Source organism: Vidua chalybeata, chromosome 1 (genome assembly GCF_026979565.1).
Source record: "Vidua chalybeata isolate OUT-0048 chromosome 1, bVidCha1 merged haplotype, whole genome shotgun sequence".
In the NCBI taxonomy this organism is placed as follows: Eukaryota; Metazoa; Chordata; class Aves; order Passeriformes; family Viduidae; genus Vidua; species Vidua chalybeata.
In genome coordinates, this window is record NC_071530.1 from 62,918,556 (window position 1) to 62,940,630 (window position 22,075).

At 41.5% G+C, this 22,075-nt stretch overlaps 1 protein-coding gene across 3 annotated transcripts in view; it reads right to left on the minus strand.

The window, feature by feature from the left end:
• Positions 1–22,075, minus strand: part of RNF144B (ring finger protein 144B) — a 93,965-nt gene that overhangs the window by 22,768 nt on the left and 49,122 nt on the right. For all 3 annotated transcript variants that reach the window (XM_053944638.1, XM_053944655.1, XM_053944647.1), the window contains exon 2: positions 11,098–11,287. In XM_053944638.1, the coding sequence (XP_053800613.1) occupies positions 11,098–11,262 (165 nt within the window). In that variant the 5' untranslated portion in view covers positions 11,263–11,287. The remainder of the gene's footprint in view (positions 1–11,097; positions 11,288–22,075) is intronic.

Sequence of the window (22,075 nt, forward strand, 5' to 3'; positions counted from 1 at the left end):
AACAGCCCAGATGTAATCAGGGGTTATTCTTTTATTATTCCAACAGCAGTCTCAGCGCCCTGTCCCAACTTCTCACCCACTCCTCCCAAAGGCATCCAGGCACAGTGCTTTTACAAAGTCAGTTTACTCACGGGATCAAATCACCCCCCGGCACAGCAGCTCCCTCACAGAGCAGTGAGCAGTAAACAGAAGCAGGTATGGAACCACAGTGGTGTCTGGGAGTGGACTCCTGGTGACACTGGAGCTGCCAGGGCCGTGCCCATATCTGCCACCATGGTCTGGGCAGTGGCAGCAGGCGACAAAGGGAAAGCCCAAAAAAAGCATGACAAGAGCCCAGGGGGGCTCTGAGTGATGCAGATGGAGGCTGTGGGTGACCTTGTCCTGAAGCTCTGTATTCATAAGCACTGAGCATTGCCCACATGCTTCAGCATGTATCACAGAAGAAATGGGGCAGCAAGTGCTCACTCCCTACACAGATTTTCTCCCTGTTTTGTACCTGTACACAGCCACCTCCACAATTAATGTAAACAGAAAATTCTGCCCTCAGGAGTCCCTTCTCCAAGGCCTGCACATGCTGCAGTGTGTTGAGTGCACTTCTTAGATACATGGGCAGAACCTCCTTACATCTCACTTCATCTCCTCATGGGAGACCTGATTGCTTTCTGGATCAAGTCTCAGGGCAGCATTTGGTGAAGGGCAAATGTTTCCTTCCCGCCAAAGCATTTTAGGTTGCCTTAATTCCTCAGCAAGCATGAGAGAGCAACCTTTTACTTTTGCTAAGATCCTGGCTTCTGTCTCCTCTGCAGTGCCGCCTGATACTTAGTGATGTGTTTTGACAGCATGGTACAGTGGATTTGTATTCTGGGGGCAGCTCAGGTCAGGTGGTTACAGAGGGAGGACAAAGCCTGCGAAGTTACTGCAGGCCCAGGAGCAGCCCAGAGGCTTGTTCTTAATTTAGACTCTCAGGACAGGAGCTCAAGAGTGCTGACAATTACGCTTCTGTACAAGGATGGGCATTAAGCTCTTAAGGAGCTTCAATCCACAGTATAGATTTTGCAATAATTTTCCATATGCAGTATCTAAGTCATTAGGGGTACCAAGCCAGGAGAACAGAGGTTTCTGAGGATCGCTAATGATCTGGATTCTTCTTCTCTTCTAACCCACTGCTTGGATGTAGGGGAACGTAAGTGGGCAATCAAACATTCTGTGGTTCTTTTAGAGGTTGCTGTGTTTTCAGCTTGGAGAGATTTTGTAACTGGGCTGTGCAGTGCCATGGCTCTTCAAGTATTTCCCAGAAAATCTCCCTGTTAAATCATCTTCGTATCTATGATATGAAATCTTTGGTCTTGACTTTCTGTGCTTGGAGAAGGTACTTTGGGTGCAATACAAGAAGGGCTTAAAGTTGCTGGGAAACTCAAAGGAAGCATTTAATATTTATTGCTCAAGGATTAGGCTTTTTACCAAAGTATGTACATGAATGAAGATGTGAATTTCTTGTTCCCTCTTAGCACCAAAGAAGAAACACTGGAAAATCACTGAAATTTTAAAATGTGCCTTCACTTTGCAAAGAAACTGTTTTCAGAGGGGTTTTACCATTATTTACAGCTCAGCTACTAATTTAGCTGCTTACTTGAGAAGTGGCAATGAAGAGTATATGAAAAGATGCAAGCCAAAAACGTGATGAAAGACGTTTCCATGTCTGTATAATGAATCACGACTGACCTTCTCAGCAGTGTGTCCTCCCACACTTTAGAGAATACATTATTATAGATATAAAATGGCAAGATTTTTTGTGCATTTTGTCTGCAAAAATCAGCAGTGTCTCAGGAAAACTGCATACACTACATATGCTACTTAACTGCTCTTCAAAGCAAAGGGAAAATCAAGATGCTCTGCCTTCTGTGATACAAAGCATTGCCTGAAAGGGTCTTAATCTTGACATACTAGAAATCATGAGATCTCAACACCCTGGGCTACACTCTCCCACCAATTTCCTGAAGTGCAGTGACTTTTGAGCATGGAGAGCAGTCAGTGGCTGGAGCGGCCTCAACACAGGATCTGTGGTTTATGGTGACATTAATGCCATGCTCTTATTTTCCATGGCCAGACCCAGCAAAGTTTCCCAGAATATGTCATACAGCCAAGGCAGAATGGTTGAGACAACAAACTAAAAATCGACCAAGGTCTTGCTGAACAGGTTAGAATCCTTCTGACTACAGATCACACACTGGAGGCTTGATTCCATTACGTTCACCCCTCAAATAAAAAGCAGACACCAACACAAGTGATTTTAATTCCCATAGCTCCAAGTGTGCTTGAATCAGTTAACTCGGATTTTCCTCACTGAGCAATTATATCATGTACATATCTGTGTTCTGGGAAACATAATAAAATCCTGAGGCATTCAAGCAAGAGTGATCAATTAAAATGTGATAATATAATTCCACTAGTAAAACTCAGTACACCTAACAGAATGTTTTGTTGCTGATCTAGCTTTGCAAAGCACATTTTGCTCCTGCTGGACTACTGACAACTTCAGTCAAAAGAGGACTACAAGTATTTTTTTTCTCTGCCTGAGATTCATAACATACAATGACTTTTTTTTTCACTAATTTGCTGTCTAAGCGTTTTGGGGCAAGATTTTTTCCTCTTATGCTGCTGGTTTTGTCTTTTAGGCCATCACCTTCCTGTGTTTAATAAGATCAATATCCGATATGCAGTTACTTGCTTCACAAAATGCTACTCATGAGTATCTAGGAAGTTAAGGCCTATAAAGTACCTGGATCAAATTATCATGCACCATATATGCATTTCTTTTTCTTTTTATCTTGCAAGACTTGTAGGAAAGATTATGATTTAGGCAAATTCTTACAAATTCCCCAAGAACATATTCCCCTCCTGGAGCTAGGGGTTAGTTGAAAGACTACATTGAAACGTGACAGAGTAATCTTTAAAAATATACTGAAAAGACTAATCAAGGAATGCACAAACTAGTAATGTAAAAGATTCCTTCTTCAATAATAAACACAAGTGCTTTCTATGGTCAGCTTTGAGCCTAAGAAAGAAAATTCTGTTCAGACTATTCATAGATTTTTCATTTCAACACTTCTGCATGCTGCTCTAACTTCAACCTTTTTTACCCCAAAGTATATTGTACAGAGGCTATTTTTAATGTACTTACCAAGAAAAAGATGTCTGTTTGGTTGTGTATTTACTTTGCAAAGGGATCATAACAGTTCTGCATTTTAACACAAAAATGAGTTCAAAGTATAACTTCAGTGTTAGGTTGCTAGGTAATGATGTGACAAAGGCACTATATCCCTTTCACTGTGAAATCCAAAATTTTTATTCAAATCCGCTTTCAGACAATTTGTATCAAAGACAAAAGATGGATGTCAATCATTCCCACATAATGCTTTTCAAGTACCTGGACATGCTCTATTACCTTGCTCCTCTCCGACCTGCCTGCAGCTGTTCAGCTCCCAAAATGCAGCCTCATTAGTTTGGATAGAGAAGCATGAAAGAAACCCCATATGTAATATGACAAAACTGAACAGATATCTTTATTAATAAAATGGAGGGTGGGCTAGAAAGAAAAAAAGAAACAGAAAACACTGGCTTATTTTCCTGTCAAATATCACCGATACTGCTGCCAGCCACTGTGTAGCAGTTGGTACAGGATAAGCAAGGGTATTTGTCTTTAATTCAATTATTGAAAAGTGAAGAACAGATCTACAGTATTTCCCAGACAGTACTAGTTCATGATCTATATTAAATGTGAAAATGCACAAAACGATTGAAGGCATCTTGCCAAAACAAGGTCTTTCCTCCTAACATATAACTTGAAGACAATTTCCATTTCAAAAAAAAAAAAAAGAAGAAAAACTCAGGTCTTCCTCTTAAAATCCACAGGAATTATTTACAGTGTTAAATCTGTCTTCCAGAGATCTTCTCAAAACTGTTTGAGGTTTGGGTTTTGTTTAGCCTAGGCTTTTTTACAAACTCCAGGTTTGGGGCAGGGCATGGAAATACTGTATATGGAGAGAACACAGCTTTTCAGTTGACATTCCAGAGTGTCTCATGCTTCAGAATAGATTAATAGATAGGCATTCAGTTTTTATTTTAGTTCTGGGCCATGGTTATGTACTTTTTAGTCAGTAAGACACAACATTCCTTTATTTCTTATACTTTAGAAATGTTACCTGTTCCTTAGTGTGTACACAATCTAGTATTACTAATTTTGGTGAGTCAGTTCACGTCAGAACTCTAAATTTAACCACCTTGATCTACCCAGTATCTAATCAAACATGTACTAAGATAAATACACCCCCTAGACAGTACTCGTAGTGTTTATGGCAGATCTCTATACTGTTTAATAATACATTCATCATTGCTGTGACATCTGCACTTGCACATGTTCAATCACCAAAATGGATCAGTCACTTTCAATGTGTGGTACTCAAACTCCTCAAGTATCTCTCAGAAGGTCTTAAAACTAGATTAAACAAGTGTATTGGCAATTAGCTTGGAGGCATTTGCACTTCACTTGGAAAAAAAAGTGAGGCTCTTCCAATTAAAGTTTTTAGACAAAAATAGAAATCTCTTCATTTGCTACAAATAAACTTATGATAGGCACAGTTTAAAGTGAGAAACAAAATTCCAATGAAATATGCATATTGCCCAATCTCTATTTTAACTGCTAAGGACCAGATACAGTGATAAATGAATGGATAGAAGATCAAATGGATAGAAGATCAGGCCATGTAAGAGCCTTATCAAGAAAGATGCTTGAAAGAGAGTGAAAAAATGCCCCTGTAGCTTCAAAGAACATACAGTCAGTTCATGGTTCAGTATGAGGGAAGGAATAACATCACTAACAAGAATTTAATTTTGTCATGGCCAAGTGAAAACACCAAGCAAATATGACAATGGACCAGAACGTAATTGTCTCCTCTTGGTCCACCAGCCTGTTTTTTATGGGATCCTTCAAATGTACCTGAGAAATATATTGTCATCAACATTGTCTCAAAATATCTACCAGTGATGCTGAATTCTGCTCAGAAACACAGCCTGAAACCAATTTACTCATGGCCCAAGACATCCTGGCAGCCTTTCATAAAAAGCAGGAAAGGTTCCTGGTAATTGTTGCCATGAAGTGGTACCACAAAACAGAAAAGGACCAGAGAACAGGACCAGAGAAACTCATCCTTCACAAAACTGAACCAGTTGCAAATATAATTTCTCTTGCCAAAAATCATGTCAGGCCAAACCCAGTCTTACCAACAGCTACAAAACAGACACAAGCATGATGCTTATGTCAGAGTCTGGCTCAGTTATTGTGGCACTTCAAGGCATTGACAATTTACTTCACATCAATTTTTTCATTGGTTAAATGGAGGTAACACCAACTGCATTGATGCAATGGTGTCATTAAAACATTAGTTCCCTCTTCCTCCCATCTTCCCTTGGCCATCATCCAGAGGCTGCCACCTCTACTGACTTCAGAAACATGCAGTCCCTCTTCCTCCATTGTAGTATCCCTCAAAAGTCAATGGGTACATCTATACTCTTTTGGTAACCCAACTCTGCCTTTGGTGTTACTCTGTAGAGAAATACATGCAAGAAGTTCTTAAACCATCTAAATTACTACAGAAGTGCTCTGTGTTCAGTGCCAATATTACCAGGTGTAGGAATTCTCTTTTTTAAAAATTATTCTGAAATTATTCTGAAACATTTCAAATGTCGAGCTGGGAAAAAAAGAAACCCAAATGTCAACACTTCCAAATGGAAAACAACCTGAGATGAGCTTTATATAAAGTAAGTGGGGCATTGCAGCACAAGGTATATTTAGGAAGAGGAGAAGGTAGTGAGTGTTCTGGTGCAGTTGTGAAAAGGTGTCTCATAGGATGGGGAGAAAAAGAGAACAAACCCCTTCTTGAAAATGAGGACAAAGAAACAGAAGTGATACTAAAACCCAGTGCTGGCTAGATGATGGCAAATCCAAGTATTCCCTTACTCCTAAGTTTTACTAAGTATTATTTCAGTGGGTTATTGATATACAGTTGTTTCACTTAGCAGGCATCCCATTCCTTTTGCCATCTGCCTTCTCCTTGTCCTTGATCTACTTGGTCTACTCTGCTCTCAGACTAGACTCTCATGTTTTTTGTGAAGACCCCTCACATTACTTTTTCCAATTTCCCACTGCTCCCCTCCACAAACAGTCTGAAACTTCGCAGCGCTAAGGGCCAAATGTCACTATTCAGCTACCCAAAGGAGGCAGGACAATGCACAGCTGTTCTTGAAAAGATTAAGGAAAGCAGAGGAACCTTACAGCACCTTGTTGATAAAGTACCAACAAAGAAACTCCTATTTCTCTAAGAGTTTCTTCTTCTCCTCTACTAAAAGCAGCTGTCAGCAGCCTCTTTCTGAGGCTGAAGGCCCCCCAGGGCCCAGGCAGGTGGCTACCCATGGCACCCACAGCAGCAAAGGAGCCTTTGGAGCCCATGTCTAGCCTTAGCCTTGCTGTCATACATCGCTACAGCAGAAAATCTTGTTCTCCAATTGCCTTTGGAACACCACCTACTTGTAGAAGCACAAGTGAGCACAGAAGCTACCTGGGCTTGCATGCTGACTTCTCCTTCTCCTAGGCTGCATGAAGTTTAATCTCATTTGGACTGCATTGTGTGCACCAAAATTACAAACATGTAGATCACCATGGTATTTGTTTTGCACACTTTGTAACCCAGTTGCCTCACACACTTCTCAGAAGTACAAGACTCAACAAAGACTTTGCTTGGGAAAAAAAAAAAGGGTGAATCATGTTAGTTCTGCATAAACCTGTGCCAACAACACAGAATAACATACTTGAAAGCATCTTCTGTTTTCAGTTTATTACACATCTTCGACATCTCAAACCCTGTGCCAGTAAATAACACACAAGACAGATGGACGTAAGCTGCTGCTTGACATAAATAGCAGCAATCCCATTTACTGCTCACCTGGCTCTCATTGGGGCCCTGAAATGCTTAAGAGGAGGAAAGAAAAGAGGAAAGACAAAACCAGAAAGAACTGATGTGCAGTTCTGATGTGCAGCCGATGCTGGTTTTTTACTGACACCTAAGACCACATTTCTGCAACAGCAGTGCACTGGTTCCCTCCTGTCACCACTGCCACCAGGGCAATCTTATCCCACCTACTAAAACCTCTCCTCCACAGCTGCTTACAGGCTACAGACTCACACCGAGTCTTTCACAGGGCCCTTGGCATTTCCAGTGTTACTGTTAGTCCCGCACTCCTCTCTAGCGCTTCCAAAGGGTAGAGCGTGCTGTGCCAGACACCAGGGCAATTCTACCCAGGGGATGCGAGATGCACGTGATCACACCACTCACTGTCTCTCCCTGCTGCTTTCCCAGTTTCAGCCATGTTTTGAAAAGGCAGGAGTCTCTTAGATGCACACTTTCTGGACTGTCTAATGAGCACCAATGCCTGGGCAACACCCAATGCACTGTGCAAACGCAAAGTGGGGAGGGTGGCCTGTCCATTCCTGGCACTGCCCCACCAGAGCACTCCTGAGTCTTACCTGAGTGAGGCACTGCAAGAGCTCTCTGGGCAAAGAAGGAAGGAAAAGAGCAAACATTTAGGAACTTTTATTAGAAATAAGTATAATATTCAAAGTATTATTCTGTAAGAGAATCAATCAAGAAGTAATTAATATTAGTTTGCTTTGGACTCAGATACACTAAAGTGCACTAAAATACTGTATTTTTTAACACTATAATGGTGTGAATAGACACGGTGTATAATTATTTCACATGCGTATGTGAGCACCATGACCACCACAGGGGCAAAAACCTGAGTAGTTGCACATCCAAAGAAGAGAAAATTGCAACAAAAGGTAAACCTAAGGGCCTGCTAATAAGAAGGACATCCCCCCAACAAATACACAAGGATGAGTGGGAAGTCAAGGAACAAGATGAGCAGTATCAGGAACAGATGAGGCTCCCCTCCCCTTTCGGGAAAGGGACAAGTAAAGGTGACAAAGGGACCATAAAATAGTGCAGCTTGAGCAGTACAGATATTGCTGAATATCCATATGTAAAAGCGTGCACCACAGCATGGCACTCTGCAGAGGTTTTATAGATACAGGAAATGAACTGAATAATGTAAAGTTCAGACCTCTGAAACTTTCACAGATAAAATATATCTCACATCCCTTCCCAACCCTCTTCAGGGATCAGTCTTTCATTCAAAACTAATATAAATCCGACACAATGAAACCAAGTCATTAGGTACACTACAGCTATTTCCAAACTCTTGGGATGTGTAAATGTGTGCTTTATCTCACACTGCAGTGGAATCTTATGCCAAGTGCAACACATGTTGAAAAATACAAGGCTAATGCCTCTTCAGACCTGGCTGAGCTACCAAGTAAGATGGCAAGTATGCTCTGCAAGCCATCTGCTTTTTCTGCTGAGAATAGAGAGATGTTCACAGTTATTTGAAAAACTCCTGCCCTACTAGCAACATTCCACCAAAATGCAAACATACACATTCTAAAGCACAGTTTACTTATTTTGGCTAGAACACAGTTTTTATGGGGTATTTTGTTTATTGCAAGAGTTTCCAAGCTGAAAAAAATAGCTGTACACAATTCTAAATCGTTTGAATGCCTTGGTTTTACAGGTTACAAATGGAAAGGAAATATAACCTCACCCCCACAGATATCTAAGTAGTAACAATTTCCAATTATTTCCACAGCCACATACTGTGAGAAACAATCATTACAGTTCAGAAGAAAAAAAAAAAAAAAAAGAAAAGACTTCACATGCAACAGAACAAAAAATTAACTAAATTTTCACCGTATTGGAGCAGAACCTATTACGTCCATGTCAAACCCTTTTCTATTTCAGGTTTAATACCACTCCTGGATCTATGAAATTACCCTGAGTGACAGAAGGATAAGCTATACAAGCTGAGAGCATTGCTGGCTGAGAAACTGCAAAACTGATTGGTGCTCAACCCCATAGCTCACAGTGGATATTCTTACCCCAAAATCTTTCTTAAGTGTAGTGTGAAGATATCTAGATGTCCTGGCATGGGTGAGAGAAAATTTAGGGCATGGCACACCAGTAGAGGTGCTGCAGGCTGTGTCCCAAGCAATCCTCCATGCAAGTCCCAGCACTCTGTGTCAAGCTGCTTCTGACACTGCTTTTTGGAGGCTGCCCAGAAGTGCAATTCATATGGCCTCCCAGAAACTGCTCTGGCTTCAATACAGAGAGCCATGTAGCCAGGTTAAAAGTTTCCAGAGTCCTCTTTGTTACAGGATACAAGATCTATATGTCTGGGCATGCATCAGCCCAGACACATCCATCGGGAGGACGTTGGGACACAGGCAACAGTCAGACAAATGATGGATTTGGGAGCATAAACACAACTGAGACATATTATGCCTATTGAAATAAATAGAGCATGTCTAAAGGCTTCTCCCAGCAGCACTCAGGCTCTCTCATGGCTAGCTCTTGGTTCAAAGTCAGCAAGTTTGCGCAGATGCCAAACAACTGTGACTACACCCTCCATGTCACTGTCACAGCACTGGAGCACCAAGCTCACCATGGACACTCTTCCTGGTGCTGGCCAGGGAAGGAGTGTATGAATGTGATGGCAACTGTGGCACTAACAGGGGACATGTGTGCACAGCAACCTGCCCAGCCATCCCTGGCCTCTCCCTTTGGCCAGTGTCCTGTTGGAGTGCAGAGACCAGCTCTGCCTGGCAGAGTCCTCAGCAGCCCATGCTTCCCTAAGGGTTACTCTACCCAGCTAGCAGTGAGGGTCATGTACCATTAACAATACTAAATCAGAGACACTGAGTTCTTGGACAGGAGGGGGCCACTGTAAAAGTATTAACTTCTCCAATTTTCTGGGGTTTTTTTTGTATTTAAAGCAGTATCTTCACATCTACCTTTTAGGTTATGTGTTCTTCAAACTTTTGTTACAAACTAAAATACAGAAATGCTCCATCCAACTCAGTATGGAAAACAAACTTCATGAAGTTCAGGTTGAAATGCATATTAATTAATCTTATCCTAGTTTCTTGAAATACACAGCTAGATTCTCATCCTGTTTAAGTTACCCTGAATTCAGCATAAGTGAAGATATTCTCACTCTCACTGGCTTCACAAATATCAAATTCCTTCATTAATTCAAACAAGGGCAAAACTTAAACATACTTCCTTGATGCTTATCCACAATTTGTTTTTTAAAAATGAAATCATGTACATTTATTCTAGAGTTTAGAAAACCAACAACCCTGAACAAAGCAAACAAACAACAAAAAAAAAAAAAACACCACATCAACATCCTCCAGTGACTTTTGACCTGTTTTCAGGTCAGGTACATTGGTTGCCATTAGTGAGGTGCATCAAAGTCACTATCACCAGAGAAACAAGGTCCATTTTTCCCCATGCTGACAAAGAGACCAGAAGAGTACTACTATCTGTAGGGCTTTTATCAGCTCATTCAACCTCTCCCTCTATCATTTCCACCAGCTTTATTTGATCTGAATTTGCAGGCCAAAAAGTCCTTACTGGCTACTATAGGCAATGCATGACCTGAGTAACACGTCTGCAGCACAGAGGCAAAGGTTCAAAAGGCCATTTTCGTTTAGGTTTTCTGACTGCCCTTAAAAGTTACATAGAAGACATTAAAGGTCCCTGAGAACTCAGAAAAGGATAGTAGGGAAACAGAAGCTCACAGCTATCCTATGATATTTCAAGATTTTGCTTCAGAAAAAAGTAAGTACTGAGACTGCATGCAAACTGTGTATGTTCTCCAACACCCTTAAACTGCATCTTTTTCCCTTTTATTCCTGGGTTTTACTAGTACTTCCTATCGGAACATATGTTAGTTACAAATTATCAAAAGTAAAATGACAAGAGAAATCTTTCAAATAAGGCCAGACACCAAATGCTCTTCAGAAAAGCATCCTGTGTCAGCATGGGTAATACATCCTTCTTGTACAAGACAAGCTATCCCATCTCATAGTTCTGTCTATCTTCCATTATCCCACTTCTCTAATGTAAAGGCACTGACAGATCTTACCGCTGTACAAAAGATGCAGCTGCATTCCTGAAGAGTGGTCATCTTATCCAGGAAATATTCACAGAGACATAGCTTGCACGTGAGGAGAGGCTCCAGAGCTAACTCTCCAGCTTCTGACTCATCAGCTGTCATGGTGTGAGGACAATCCTTCCCAGCAGAGCCCATTCAGTCATTAATGGTGCAACTCAGCCTAAAAAGAGAAATTTGAAAAATGAAAAGGAGCTGAAACTTCGTACAAGCTATGCAGTCACTTCCATTGCTCTGAGAATTTACATCTCAGATCCATAAAAGTACCTGCACACCCAAATGTACTACTCAATATATTGGAGCCAGTCTCAACTTCAGGCCATTCAAAATTTACAAAGAGAGCACACTTTCTCAATAGACCTGAACTGGCTGGGTTCTCTGAGAACATTTACCTTGCTGGCACAAAGCACCTCAGTCAGGCTGCTTAACATCAAAATAAAGAAAAAAACAAACACAAAACAAAACTCACAGTGATGGGGCATTATACATACATATATATATAACTCTGCCTTTTCAAATGAGTTTCAGACTCATACTCCTCCCACCCAAATGGGATCTTTCAGTCTTAACTGCACCCACACAGTTCCAGTGAATGTCTCCACTCCCACTTTCTATTCCAGCTGGTGGCTTGGAAACTCCCCTAAGCACTGCAAGACAAGAACAGATTCCCACTTTCTAGGCAAGCACTTCTAACATTTAGTCTGTAATGTTGGTGGTGGGTACCATGAACTCCACCTTCTCCATGAGTCGTCACTGAGATAGTGAGCTGGCTCTCTATTGCAAGAGGGATGGCGAAGGCATCTAAACCCAGGAAAGAGCTTCAGCTTGCACGTGCTACTTCACACAGGTCTAGAGCATAAACCAAATGAGTAAGAGCATTTCATGTGCAGTCCTCTTTTTTGCATTGTCTTAATGATGCCAAAAGGTAGCTTTTGTTCACCCCACTTCCTGGCATCCAGCTCTTCTATTTATTTCATAGACCTCTGAGGCATTTAACTGATGTTTGTGAACCAAGTGCCCTAGCACTTTGACAGAGAGATGCTCACCAGAGCCATGTTCTCACTACACATCACAGCAGTGCTTGGGGATGAAATTTCTCTTCTTTGATGAGCAGCAGATGGAAATGCCATGCCTGCATGTAATACTTTCCGGCCTAAGCATTTGAAACCACCACACCATAACAGTAAAAAAATTGCAAGATCCTCATTCTTACACAGTAACACTGAAAAAGGAATTAAAGAGAATATCCTTGTGCTTAAGCTGAAACAATGCAAAGCCTATTTGCAGATTTTACTCACCTTAGCACAGACAGTGAGGTTCGCTACAGTATTTAAGGCACAAGAAAAATCTATCCCCACCTCTAAGAAACTTGGCCCAACTTCCACAGACCTCCTTCTGAATACACTTTGCTGATGGCCTTCACACATATTTTACAAGCAGAGACCTGATAGCCAGCTGTGCACAGCTGCTTGCAGCAGCACCAAGAGTGCAGCTCTACTAAATCTGAAGAGCTGCATCACAAATGAAGGCTGCATGAACATGAAACCAACCAAGACCTATCAATGTGCCTGTCAGATCTGACAGCTCATGAGGGAAACCAGAAACTTGAGCCCTTTGGTCCTCTTCTGCTGGCCTCCCCTGCAGCCCTGAGCACCCTCTGGGCAGGGCTGTCAGGTCACATTTGGCAGCATGTCCCTGCTGCCATTCTGTGGCTACCAGACTGGCCAACACAGCTGCAGACCGTCAATGCATATGTGATGTACTGACTTGCAGTGCCTGCTGAATTCCTCCCTAGGGGAGAGTGATGTGGCTCATGGAGTTTGTGGAACCTTTCCCTGCAGCTCCCACCTCATAACCTTATTCACAGCTGAGCCCATCCCCAGTCCTGTCCCCAAAGTCTCATACCCTCTGCTCCCATAATCTGCAGGAAGACACCTTCCCTTCAAAAGCCACAAAACCACAACAAATCTGGGTCAGAGAACACTTACCGCTTTTTAATTTTTACACTTGGTAGTCTCCTAGCCTAGCCTGTCAGAGAAGCCATCAGATTTGTACCTTGGAATGTCTTTCTTGTAAGCACACAGTTTTAAGAGATATGAACATCATGGCCAAGATTCTGGCAACCAAATTCCTGACCACAGATCCAAAGCAAACTCTCCTTTTATGGCTTGCTATCAGTAGTTCATAACATACGCTATTCCTACATTATTCTTGTTGCAGTCCTTGGGCTTGCTACCATGATGCCCCTCACAATTTGCTCCATAAAGCTGCAGAACTGGAGCTCCAGCATGGCCAGAAGCCTTAGAAGGATGCCTCCCTCTGAGTCAGGACCTGCAACAATCTTCTGTAATTACTGCAGCGGGGTGAGGGGGAACACTGAGTCACTGGAAACGCTATGGCAGATCAAGAACTACCTGTTATTTAAACCTACATGCTAGACGTTATCTCAGTATTTAAGAGAATTGTAACACATTTACTTAGGTTGCTTTTCAACAGCAGCTGCATCTGTACAGGTGAGCAACTCACCCTCACTCTGCAATGATTTGAAATCTCTTCATTTACACAGTAAAAGACAGCAATGCTAAAAGGATGGATGCACAAAAGAACAGGTAGGAATATTTCAGGATGTGGGAATGGATATAAAATGGATATAGCTGTTTCAGAAGTCAGTGTTCTTCTTGTAACTAAAAGGGTTATGACCCTGCATGCAGGCAGCATTAAGGCAGCTGTAGGAAGATTCAGGTGTATGATTGAGGTTTAGAGCTAGAGGCTAATTTTAGATGGCCTAAATCCAGCACTCAGTGTGATAGTGAAGAGCAGGCTCCTGATACACCGCTCTGCGCTAGTAGCAACCTAATGCCACAGTGTGATGCTTTAGGGATTCACTATGATATCCCATTGTCATTGATGATAACCCTTGTCCCCAAAGACTGCAGGTTAAATTCAGTTTTGCTCCCTGTCCGTGCATACATTCACCCTTCCCTCACACCAAGATGCCAGAGAACAGCTGAGGTTCTCCCTAAAACAGGCAGAGCACCCTGTGGAAAACACCAGCAGACAACACCATGCAAGCCTGGCACATCAGAGGATCCATCCCCAGACAGCCCAGGCTGGCTCAGCTCACCGCAGCCTCATCAACTCCATCGGAGTTCATCAAACGAAGTGAACAGGATCAGAGAACATGGAGACAGCTGCTCAGATGAACACGGAGAACACGGAGACAGCTGCTCAGCCCTTGAAGGAAACATTGTGGCTACCAGGAAGAGCAGTCCTCCCACAGTCCCTGAGAGGCCAGCTAGTCCACAAGCAGCTCTCCGGGTCAGGCTGGCACAGGCAAAGCCATCCTGCTAGCGCTGAACACCTGCCTGCCAAAGGGAGAGCAGATGTGTGGCCTGCTCCTTCTCCCAGAGCAACCCAGCCCACTGGTCCTTGCATCTGCCCATTAGAACTGGGACTTCTGTTACTTCTGCCAAGGGACACATGCTGGGGAAGAGCTCAGGGTTACAAAGAAGGGTAGCCCCATGAAACAGCAGCTGGGCTCTGAGATCAGGTCAGCAGGAGAGGTTCATTCTCGTCATCCTCAGATCAGATGGTGGTAACAATATCTTCCTCCAGTTCCCAGCCTCTAGTCCTCCTGTTCTTTCCCAACACTTCAAAATGTGTTGTCCTCTCTCAAGATCTCCAACTATCTCCTCAACATTATAAGCCTGGCGGAACTGACTTTTCTAGGTGCTGCAGGGAAGCCATGAAGTTCCACCTCAGCTGCTCTGAATTTTTATGGCTTTCACTTTGCTACGCTTATTCCACAGACTGTCATTACTTAATTACACATCCATCAGTCCTCTTCACAGAGGATTAAAATTCCTATTGTAATTACAAGTGAGTTGCCAATAGATCAGATTGATTATTAAGCATCTTGGGTGTATGTGTTGTGCACAAGAAGAGGGACTCACTGAAGAATGAGTTAGGAACAAAAAGTAAAACACCATTCCATGTTTAGTTATATGAACAAAAGTAATCAAAAATTAAAGTAAATGGAAAGTTTCTGAAAAACAACGGACACTCATATAAATACAACACATTGTTAAGCATTAAAACCTTGCTTTCATGCTTAAAATAAAAATGCTGTTTAGGAAAGCATCCCAAACAAAGCAAGAAATGTGTCACAGAAACTGTAGTGCAGCACCTCAACTCCACAAAAAGAACTCCACTGAACGGCAGCACAGGCTCCATGAGACATTGTGGAATACGGATAAACACTTCTTGAGGGCATTCTAATCCAGAGAAATATACTGGTCTGAATCCTGTACCAGCATGAATCATGGCAAGGCAGGGTCAAACTGGCCCCAGCATGCATGAACACTCAGGAACTCTGACGATCCACTTTTTTTTTGTCTCCTATCAGCCACATGCACACACGCAAATCATACTCTTTTCACACTGCACAGGATTTCCAGGAAATTGGACATCTTTCCTCAAATTGTATGCTGCTCAGCTCATAAGAACACTCATACTTTCCCTGGCTGTGACCCTGATGGTGCTGATGCCACAGGACGAGGCAGGACCAGAAAGTCTGAACAAATGTGAGCGAGCTAGGGAGGGTCAACCCTGCTGGGTGTAAACTGCACAGCCACCAGGACCACAGCTCACCAAGCGCTCAGACCTGTCAACGTTTCTGTTCCACTCATCTGCCTGCGGACACTTTCACTTTGTCTCTGGTTGTTGACAAAGCTTTGTGCTTTCTTGTAGCACTGGAACATCTCAACATCGCCCGTAAGCAAGAAAACATTAGAGTGTGCTCAAAGCAGAAAGGGCTGAGAAGGGTAAGTATAAGCAGAAACACTAACACAAAAGCATGAAGATTTTGAGTGAAATATGAAAAACAGGAGAAAAGCACTGGAGGAAAGAATGCAGAACTTGTCTGCCTTCGGGGCCTCCTGACACCAGAGTGTCTGATGTCTAACCTTGAAAATTACTTCCTAATAGCAAGTATCTGCAATGCTTGCTTCTAGACAGGTACCCATTGCAAATCCTGGCATTAGCATCCCGAAGTGGAAACTACTAACTCCCTGTGACGGGGGTGAGAGAGCAGCTGGGTGGGTGTCCGGGAGACATCCAAGGCCAAGCCATCTCAGTTCCATAGAGGTATCAAAAATCGATGCAACCTACTGCTGAAATTTTCCCTATAAGCAGGAATTTTAAGGTAACTTCCTTGTTACAGTCACACAAAGGCTCACTTGAGCCTGCCCAGCTGCCTCAAACCATGACTACCACCAAAGAACAGACGTTACTCTGTATATGCAATAGAGAAAACAAGTCAGGCAGTCTCCTGAGCTACAACATCAGGACTTTATCAGTGTGCCTGCAACCAAGTCACTGTATTCAGCTAAAAAACGTGTCTGAATGTGACTTTCACCACTTAGAAACATCACACAGAATCATTAAAGCCTCCTGCACTCAAGCTGGAGGAGAATGGATGAATTATGTTCAGCACCACAAGTTACACATTCATTTTTCATATGCTGCATCCAATTGCAAAAAAAAGTAGCTTGGAGAAGCTACTTCAAGCCTGTGCTTACAAAAAATTCTGCCGAAGTTAGTCAAGCTGTATGCTTTTATCTGCAATTAGAAGGAAGCCAAAAAATGCACAGGTATGAGACACATTGCTCCAGGAAACATTCATGGAACAAAAAGGATCCTTAATGTGTCCCCCTGTCGGCTGGCATGTCCATCCTGTGGGTAGGGTGAGACCTGAGAGGCCCCTCTGCCCCAGTACACCCATAAACCAGCACTCAGCACGTGGATTTGCATAAACATGGTGAGATTGAAAAGAGGTATAAGCATACATGTGGGTCTAACACCTAGCACAGTACTACCTGTTTTACCAAAAAAAAAAAAAAAAAAAAAAAAAAAGCATCAAAACAAAACAAACTCACAGCATGTGTGCTACACTCCTATTTGGTGTACCAGGTATTTATTTTTCTCTCTCGGAGAAACATTTGCAAGCACTGCAAGTAATTCTCTCATGCCCTAGAGATTTTTCAAGTAATCCACCCATTATGAAATTGCTTCAGTGCCATACAAAAACCTGGTTTGACATTGTTCACTCAGAATTCTATTGTTTCCTGTAAATAAGGTTCCTTCCTTGAAAAAATAAAATAGAAAAAGAAAACTGCCTGAAAAACATGAGTATTCAAAACCAATGCTAAAAATCAGGTCCTTGGGGAAAAAGAGTAATTACAGAAAGATTTTAAAAATGTAGCAGAGTGGTATTAAGATTATGGGGTCAAATTACAAGATATAAACTGGCTATGAAATGAGGACTTGTGAAGACAGCTGTCAGAAACCCACATTTCTATCAATTTCAGTGAAACACCGTCATTACCAGTTTTGGTTACAAGTCCTTAGCTGTCTCAGCTCTCTCAAGACAATGTCATTCAAAACTCATTACTAAGACAGACTTTTTAAAGTCAGCATCTCTACTCAGAGAATTAGTCTGAGTCAAGTGCACTGGAGCTTCTGTAGTTTTGCAGACAGACCACTAACCAACCCATGGTGCATTAATTTGTCCTTATGATGTGCACTGCCTACACAGAGCTACCTATCCAGTCCACACAGCATTACTTATCAAGCAGTGATCCAGTTAGGCTTCAAAACATATGATTAAAGCCACAATTTTAAAAAGCCTTAATCTTCAAGAATGATATTTAATCATATGTTTAAGTGCTCCTGTGTATCAAAGCCTGAATGTTCTACTTTATTGCAATGAGGTTATTAAGAAGTTAAAGAAGTACTTAGATTTTCTGAAATCATGGTCTCGAAAAAAGCAACCAGATCCACAAATAGAAGGTCTCATTTTAAATACATTTTTAATATATTCAGAATTACTGTATTACATCTGAGCCTTAAAACAGCAAGCAGTTGATTACATGCATGTACAAGGAGAACCTATTTCTGGATTACCATAATACACTACCAAGTTGAAGCATTAGAGAGAATAAAAGTATTTCAATATCTGTTCTCTTTGAGTGAAGCTTAAGAAAAGTCAGATGTATAATATTTCATGACAGCTTTCTACACTGTAAACTTTTTATTGTCAGAAAACTTGTTTAAAGGACAAGCAGCCTAAGTAAATGTGCTGGTACATGAGAACACACCAAAGGCAATTTCTCTCACTTGTTTTCATTGGAATGCCTGGGAAAAAAAACCAAAACCTCGAGCTGCTGCTCAAGAAGCAGTAGCTATATGGAGTATTTTCATATCATTCTAGCAACCAAAAAATAAATATATAAAATACTTTGAAAGGAATGCAGTGAGTGGAAAGCCTCTTGCACAAAAAGAAAAGAAAAGAAAAAAAAAAGTTAAAAAAAGTTAAGGGACTGACTAGACTGACTATAGTAATTCAGAATATGATCCAGATTTCTGCCAGGAATTTTTATACCAGCACTTCAGGATATTTAAAATACACATTGAACAGCTTCCCAAATATCACATGCACCCAATCATTCCAAAACATTCTAATAAACCAAAACACCACTAGCACACATATATATCAGTCTCCACAAGGCTTTGAGAATATGCTTGTTGGGCAACTTCTCTACTCTACTGTAATACTGTGAGGTATGAATAACTTTGAAAATTTAGAACACCAGTTCTTCACAGCAACTTCTTGTGACCCTATGTCAATTCATCCTCAGGGAGGTGGGGTTGCAAGACCATGAATATTAACTGAATATAGCAGAATATATTTTTTTTTCTGAAACAGATGTGAATCTTCAATTGTGGGAATCCTTTATAGATTTCCTTGCAATACTGCTTGAGAACAGGCAAGAGGGAAAAAAGTGGACTTTTCCCCCTTCCACTCTTAAAAAGCAAGAGAGCTCAAGAACAGGGAATCTATAAGATAATGGTGAAATAAATGCTGCTACTCACAGCTGAAGGGAGCTAGGAAAAGCACTTTTGGATCATTTAAAGATAAAAACATGCCAACTATGAGAGAAATAACTCAACCTGTTATTAAACTGAAATGCATAATCAAAACATGGTATTTGACTCTTTCCAATACTGACAGGAGCCACACAATGGCAATACTCATTGAATCCATGAAGATGGGAGCAAGCCATTCTGCAGGGGATGAGGTCAGACCATGTTGCAGAAGCCACCACTTTCACTCAGTTCTGTGCTTGAAACTAGCACATATCATAGTTCAGGACACAGCTCTATCAACACGGGCAGGCTGAAAAGTCACAGCTTCCTGCACCAGATCTACTGGATGTGAGTGCTGGGCAGGCCTGCGGGTTTCCATCTCAGGGTGACCCAGATGTATCAGGCTTACTGTGCCTGAGCAGTGGCATGGTGCTGGGCACAGGCTTATGGTGACCTCCGGGACCTGCAGGAGGTCAACAGCAGGATTCTCCTAAGGTTTTATGTTCATCCTGGTCACAGTGCTCAGCAAAGTTGATCAGCACAAAATGCAGTGAAACAAAGTGCAGTCAGACACGAGAACTAGAGTGTTTTGGCATGAAACATTTCCAAATATTTCCAAAACATATTCAAACAACAGAACTATACCAAGTGGAATTCCAAGTACTGGTTACCAGGTCTGAGATTAAAATCTAAAGCTTTTCTAAATAACATCCTCTGTTCTTAAAGACACTATGCAACATATGTTAATGCTAAGCTACAAGGAATTTCCACCCAAACTAGTTTGGTGTACTTTACTTTTAACATCCTGTTGACAAGAGGTAATATACCACTATTAAATAAAAACACATTCTTCAAAATGACAAATGATAGATATTTCTTTCAGACCACATGAAGGCTTTTGTAACTGTGGCATTTACTAAGTAAAATGAATTGACCTTTTGGGAGGTCAAATGGGTTGATAACTTGGCTAGCTGTCTCTGCTGAAACAGGAAGAGAAAGTCAGATGTAACAATTTGCCTTTGACACAGAAAAAAATGTTTATTTTTGTAAATCAGATAACAAAACCTTGGGATATGCTAAATCCCTGAGCTGGAATGTTTACAGTTTCAATAGGGTGTGTTCAGAAGATATTTGCAACACTGTCCTGTTCTAACATAAAGGATTTTTAGGAGATATTTGTAAACACACATAGTTAAAGTGAAAGCAGTGGAAAAGCAGTGGAAAACAGAGGAACCAGCTTCATGATTGCAGTTTGCACTCTTCTTCTAACAAGAAACTAATTGGGCTTTTGGGGTCCCCTGGCTGGAAACTGCCAAAGCTGTGTCTGGAGCAAGCAGTGTCCTTACTGCAAGGCAAGCAGATCAAGGCAAATAGAGATGTGACACAAAGCCAGGCCTCCAAAGGGCCAGCAAGAAATTTATTGGTGTCAAGAAGAGAATAGAGAGTTTGCCAAAAGCCAAGGAACAACTCAACTGACAGGAACAATGAACCTGATCCTCCACTGAATTCTGCAAAATGTACTGAAAGCCATCTATTGGGAAAAAAAATTACCATGTGCTTATTTTTAGAAGGGATGATCTGAGAATTTTTCTTTCAGTGCTTGCAATAAGATGATACCTTTAACATCTCTGTGATGTAGTTTTGTTAAGCCACAGAAAGTGCAAACTTGCAAGAATATGGTCCTATAGACTCTTTTCACTGCAAGCACTGAAAAGCACTTTTAACAACTTTAGATTTGAATCAACAGAAATAACAGAATAAGTTGATTTTCCTCCTATAACGATTTTTGTGTGACTGCTCAGTGAACAAAACTAATACATATAATATTTTAATCTGGCCGTATCTTACAGTCAAATACGCTGTTCGTTATTAAACAGTAAATATGTTATTTGAAGTAACCAAAATAAAACAATTAAAAAAATTGAAAACTGCCCTTGATCCAAATGTATCTCAATGATTTAGAAAGCTTACCCAGTGGTAACTTTCAAGTCTTAGCTACAGGGACAGTCAGTGAATCAAAGACTGGGAGTTAAATCTGAGGATTAGACCTTGGGGAAGTCACTATCTCTAACATAAGCCTTTGCCATTAAGAAAACAACACGAAGAGCTACTGACTGTGCTGAAATTTGGCAAGAAAAATAGTAGAGGTTTGGACCCGGACATGAGGCTGTTTTGAAACTAAACACATTTACTGAAGTAACTATTACTACTGCTTCTCATGACTGGTAATTAAATAAGTCAGAGTGTATCCCTAAACCACTCCTCTGCCAGCTCCTCAACAAGTTCTCCCAAAGGCAACTGGAGATGAGAAAAGGACAAGTTCCAGCTCTGGCAGAGCTGCAGAGGCAAAAAGGAGAAGTAAACACCAGTAACAATCCCCTGACTTAGCATCTCTCTGCTTGTACTCTCAGTATTCACATTTCATCTCCCTCTTTCCCAGCACACACATGGGAAAACGTAAGAGCCCAGCATGCTGTGAGAGAGATCATGGGAAGAATTCTGCTGCAGGCAATTCCTTCCATATTGCCTACTGCTCCAGTGTGGAGGAGCCCCATGTGCCCAGGCTTTGAATTTGGGGCACCTCTAACCTCTGATAGGCCTCACCTACAAGCTACTGAACAGAAGATGCAAACTATGCTGGAATTGCAAAAATACCTTCAACTACTATTAGTCTTAGACTCTTGACTAACAGCCATGGATTTTTAAAACAACTGTATATTCCCATTTTTATAAATAAATAGTTTTAACACACATTATCTATTGTGCTCTGCATTTTATTAACAGTGTCAGACAAATACGACATTTGCTAAAACCTGAGTAAAAAAGCTGTTTGACTGATGACACTATCACACAACATTGTGTCACTGCTGCCCTGCCCTCTCCCACTCTATTTTCCACATCCCCCTTCTGTCTCTGTGCTTCAGGCTCCAAGCATTCACAGGAAAATTTTTGCCTGTACTGTGCCAAGCACAGGGAACACAGTTAGTTTCTCAGGGGCTCGATGCAACTACTTAGAAATCCAGGT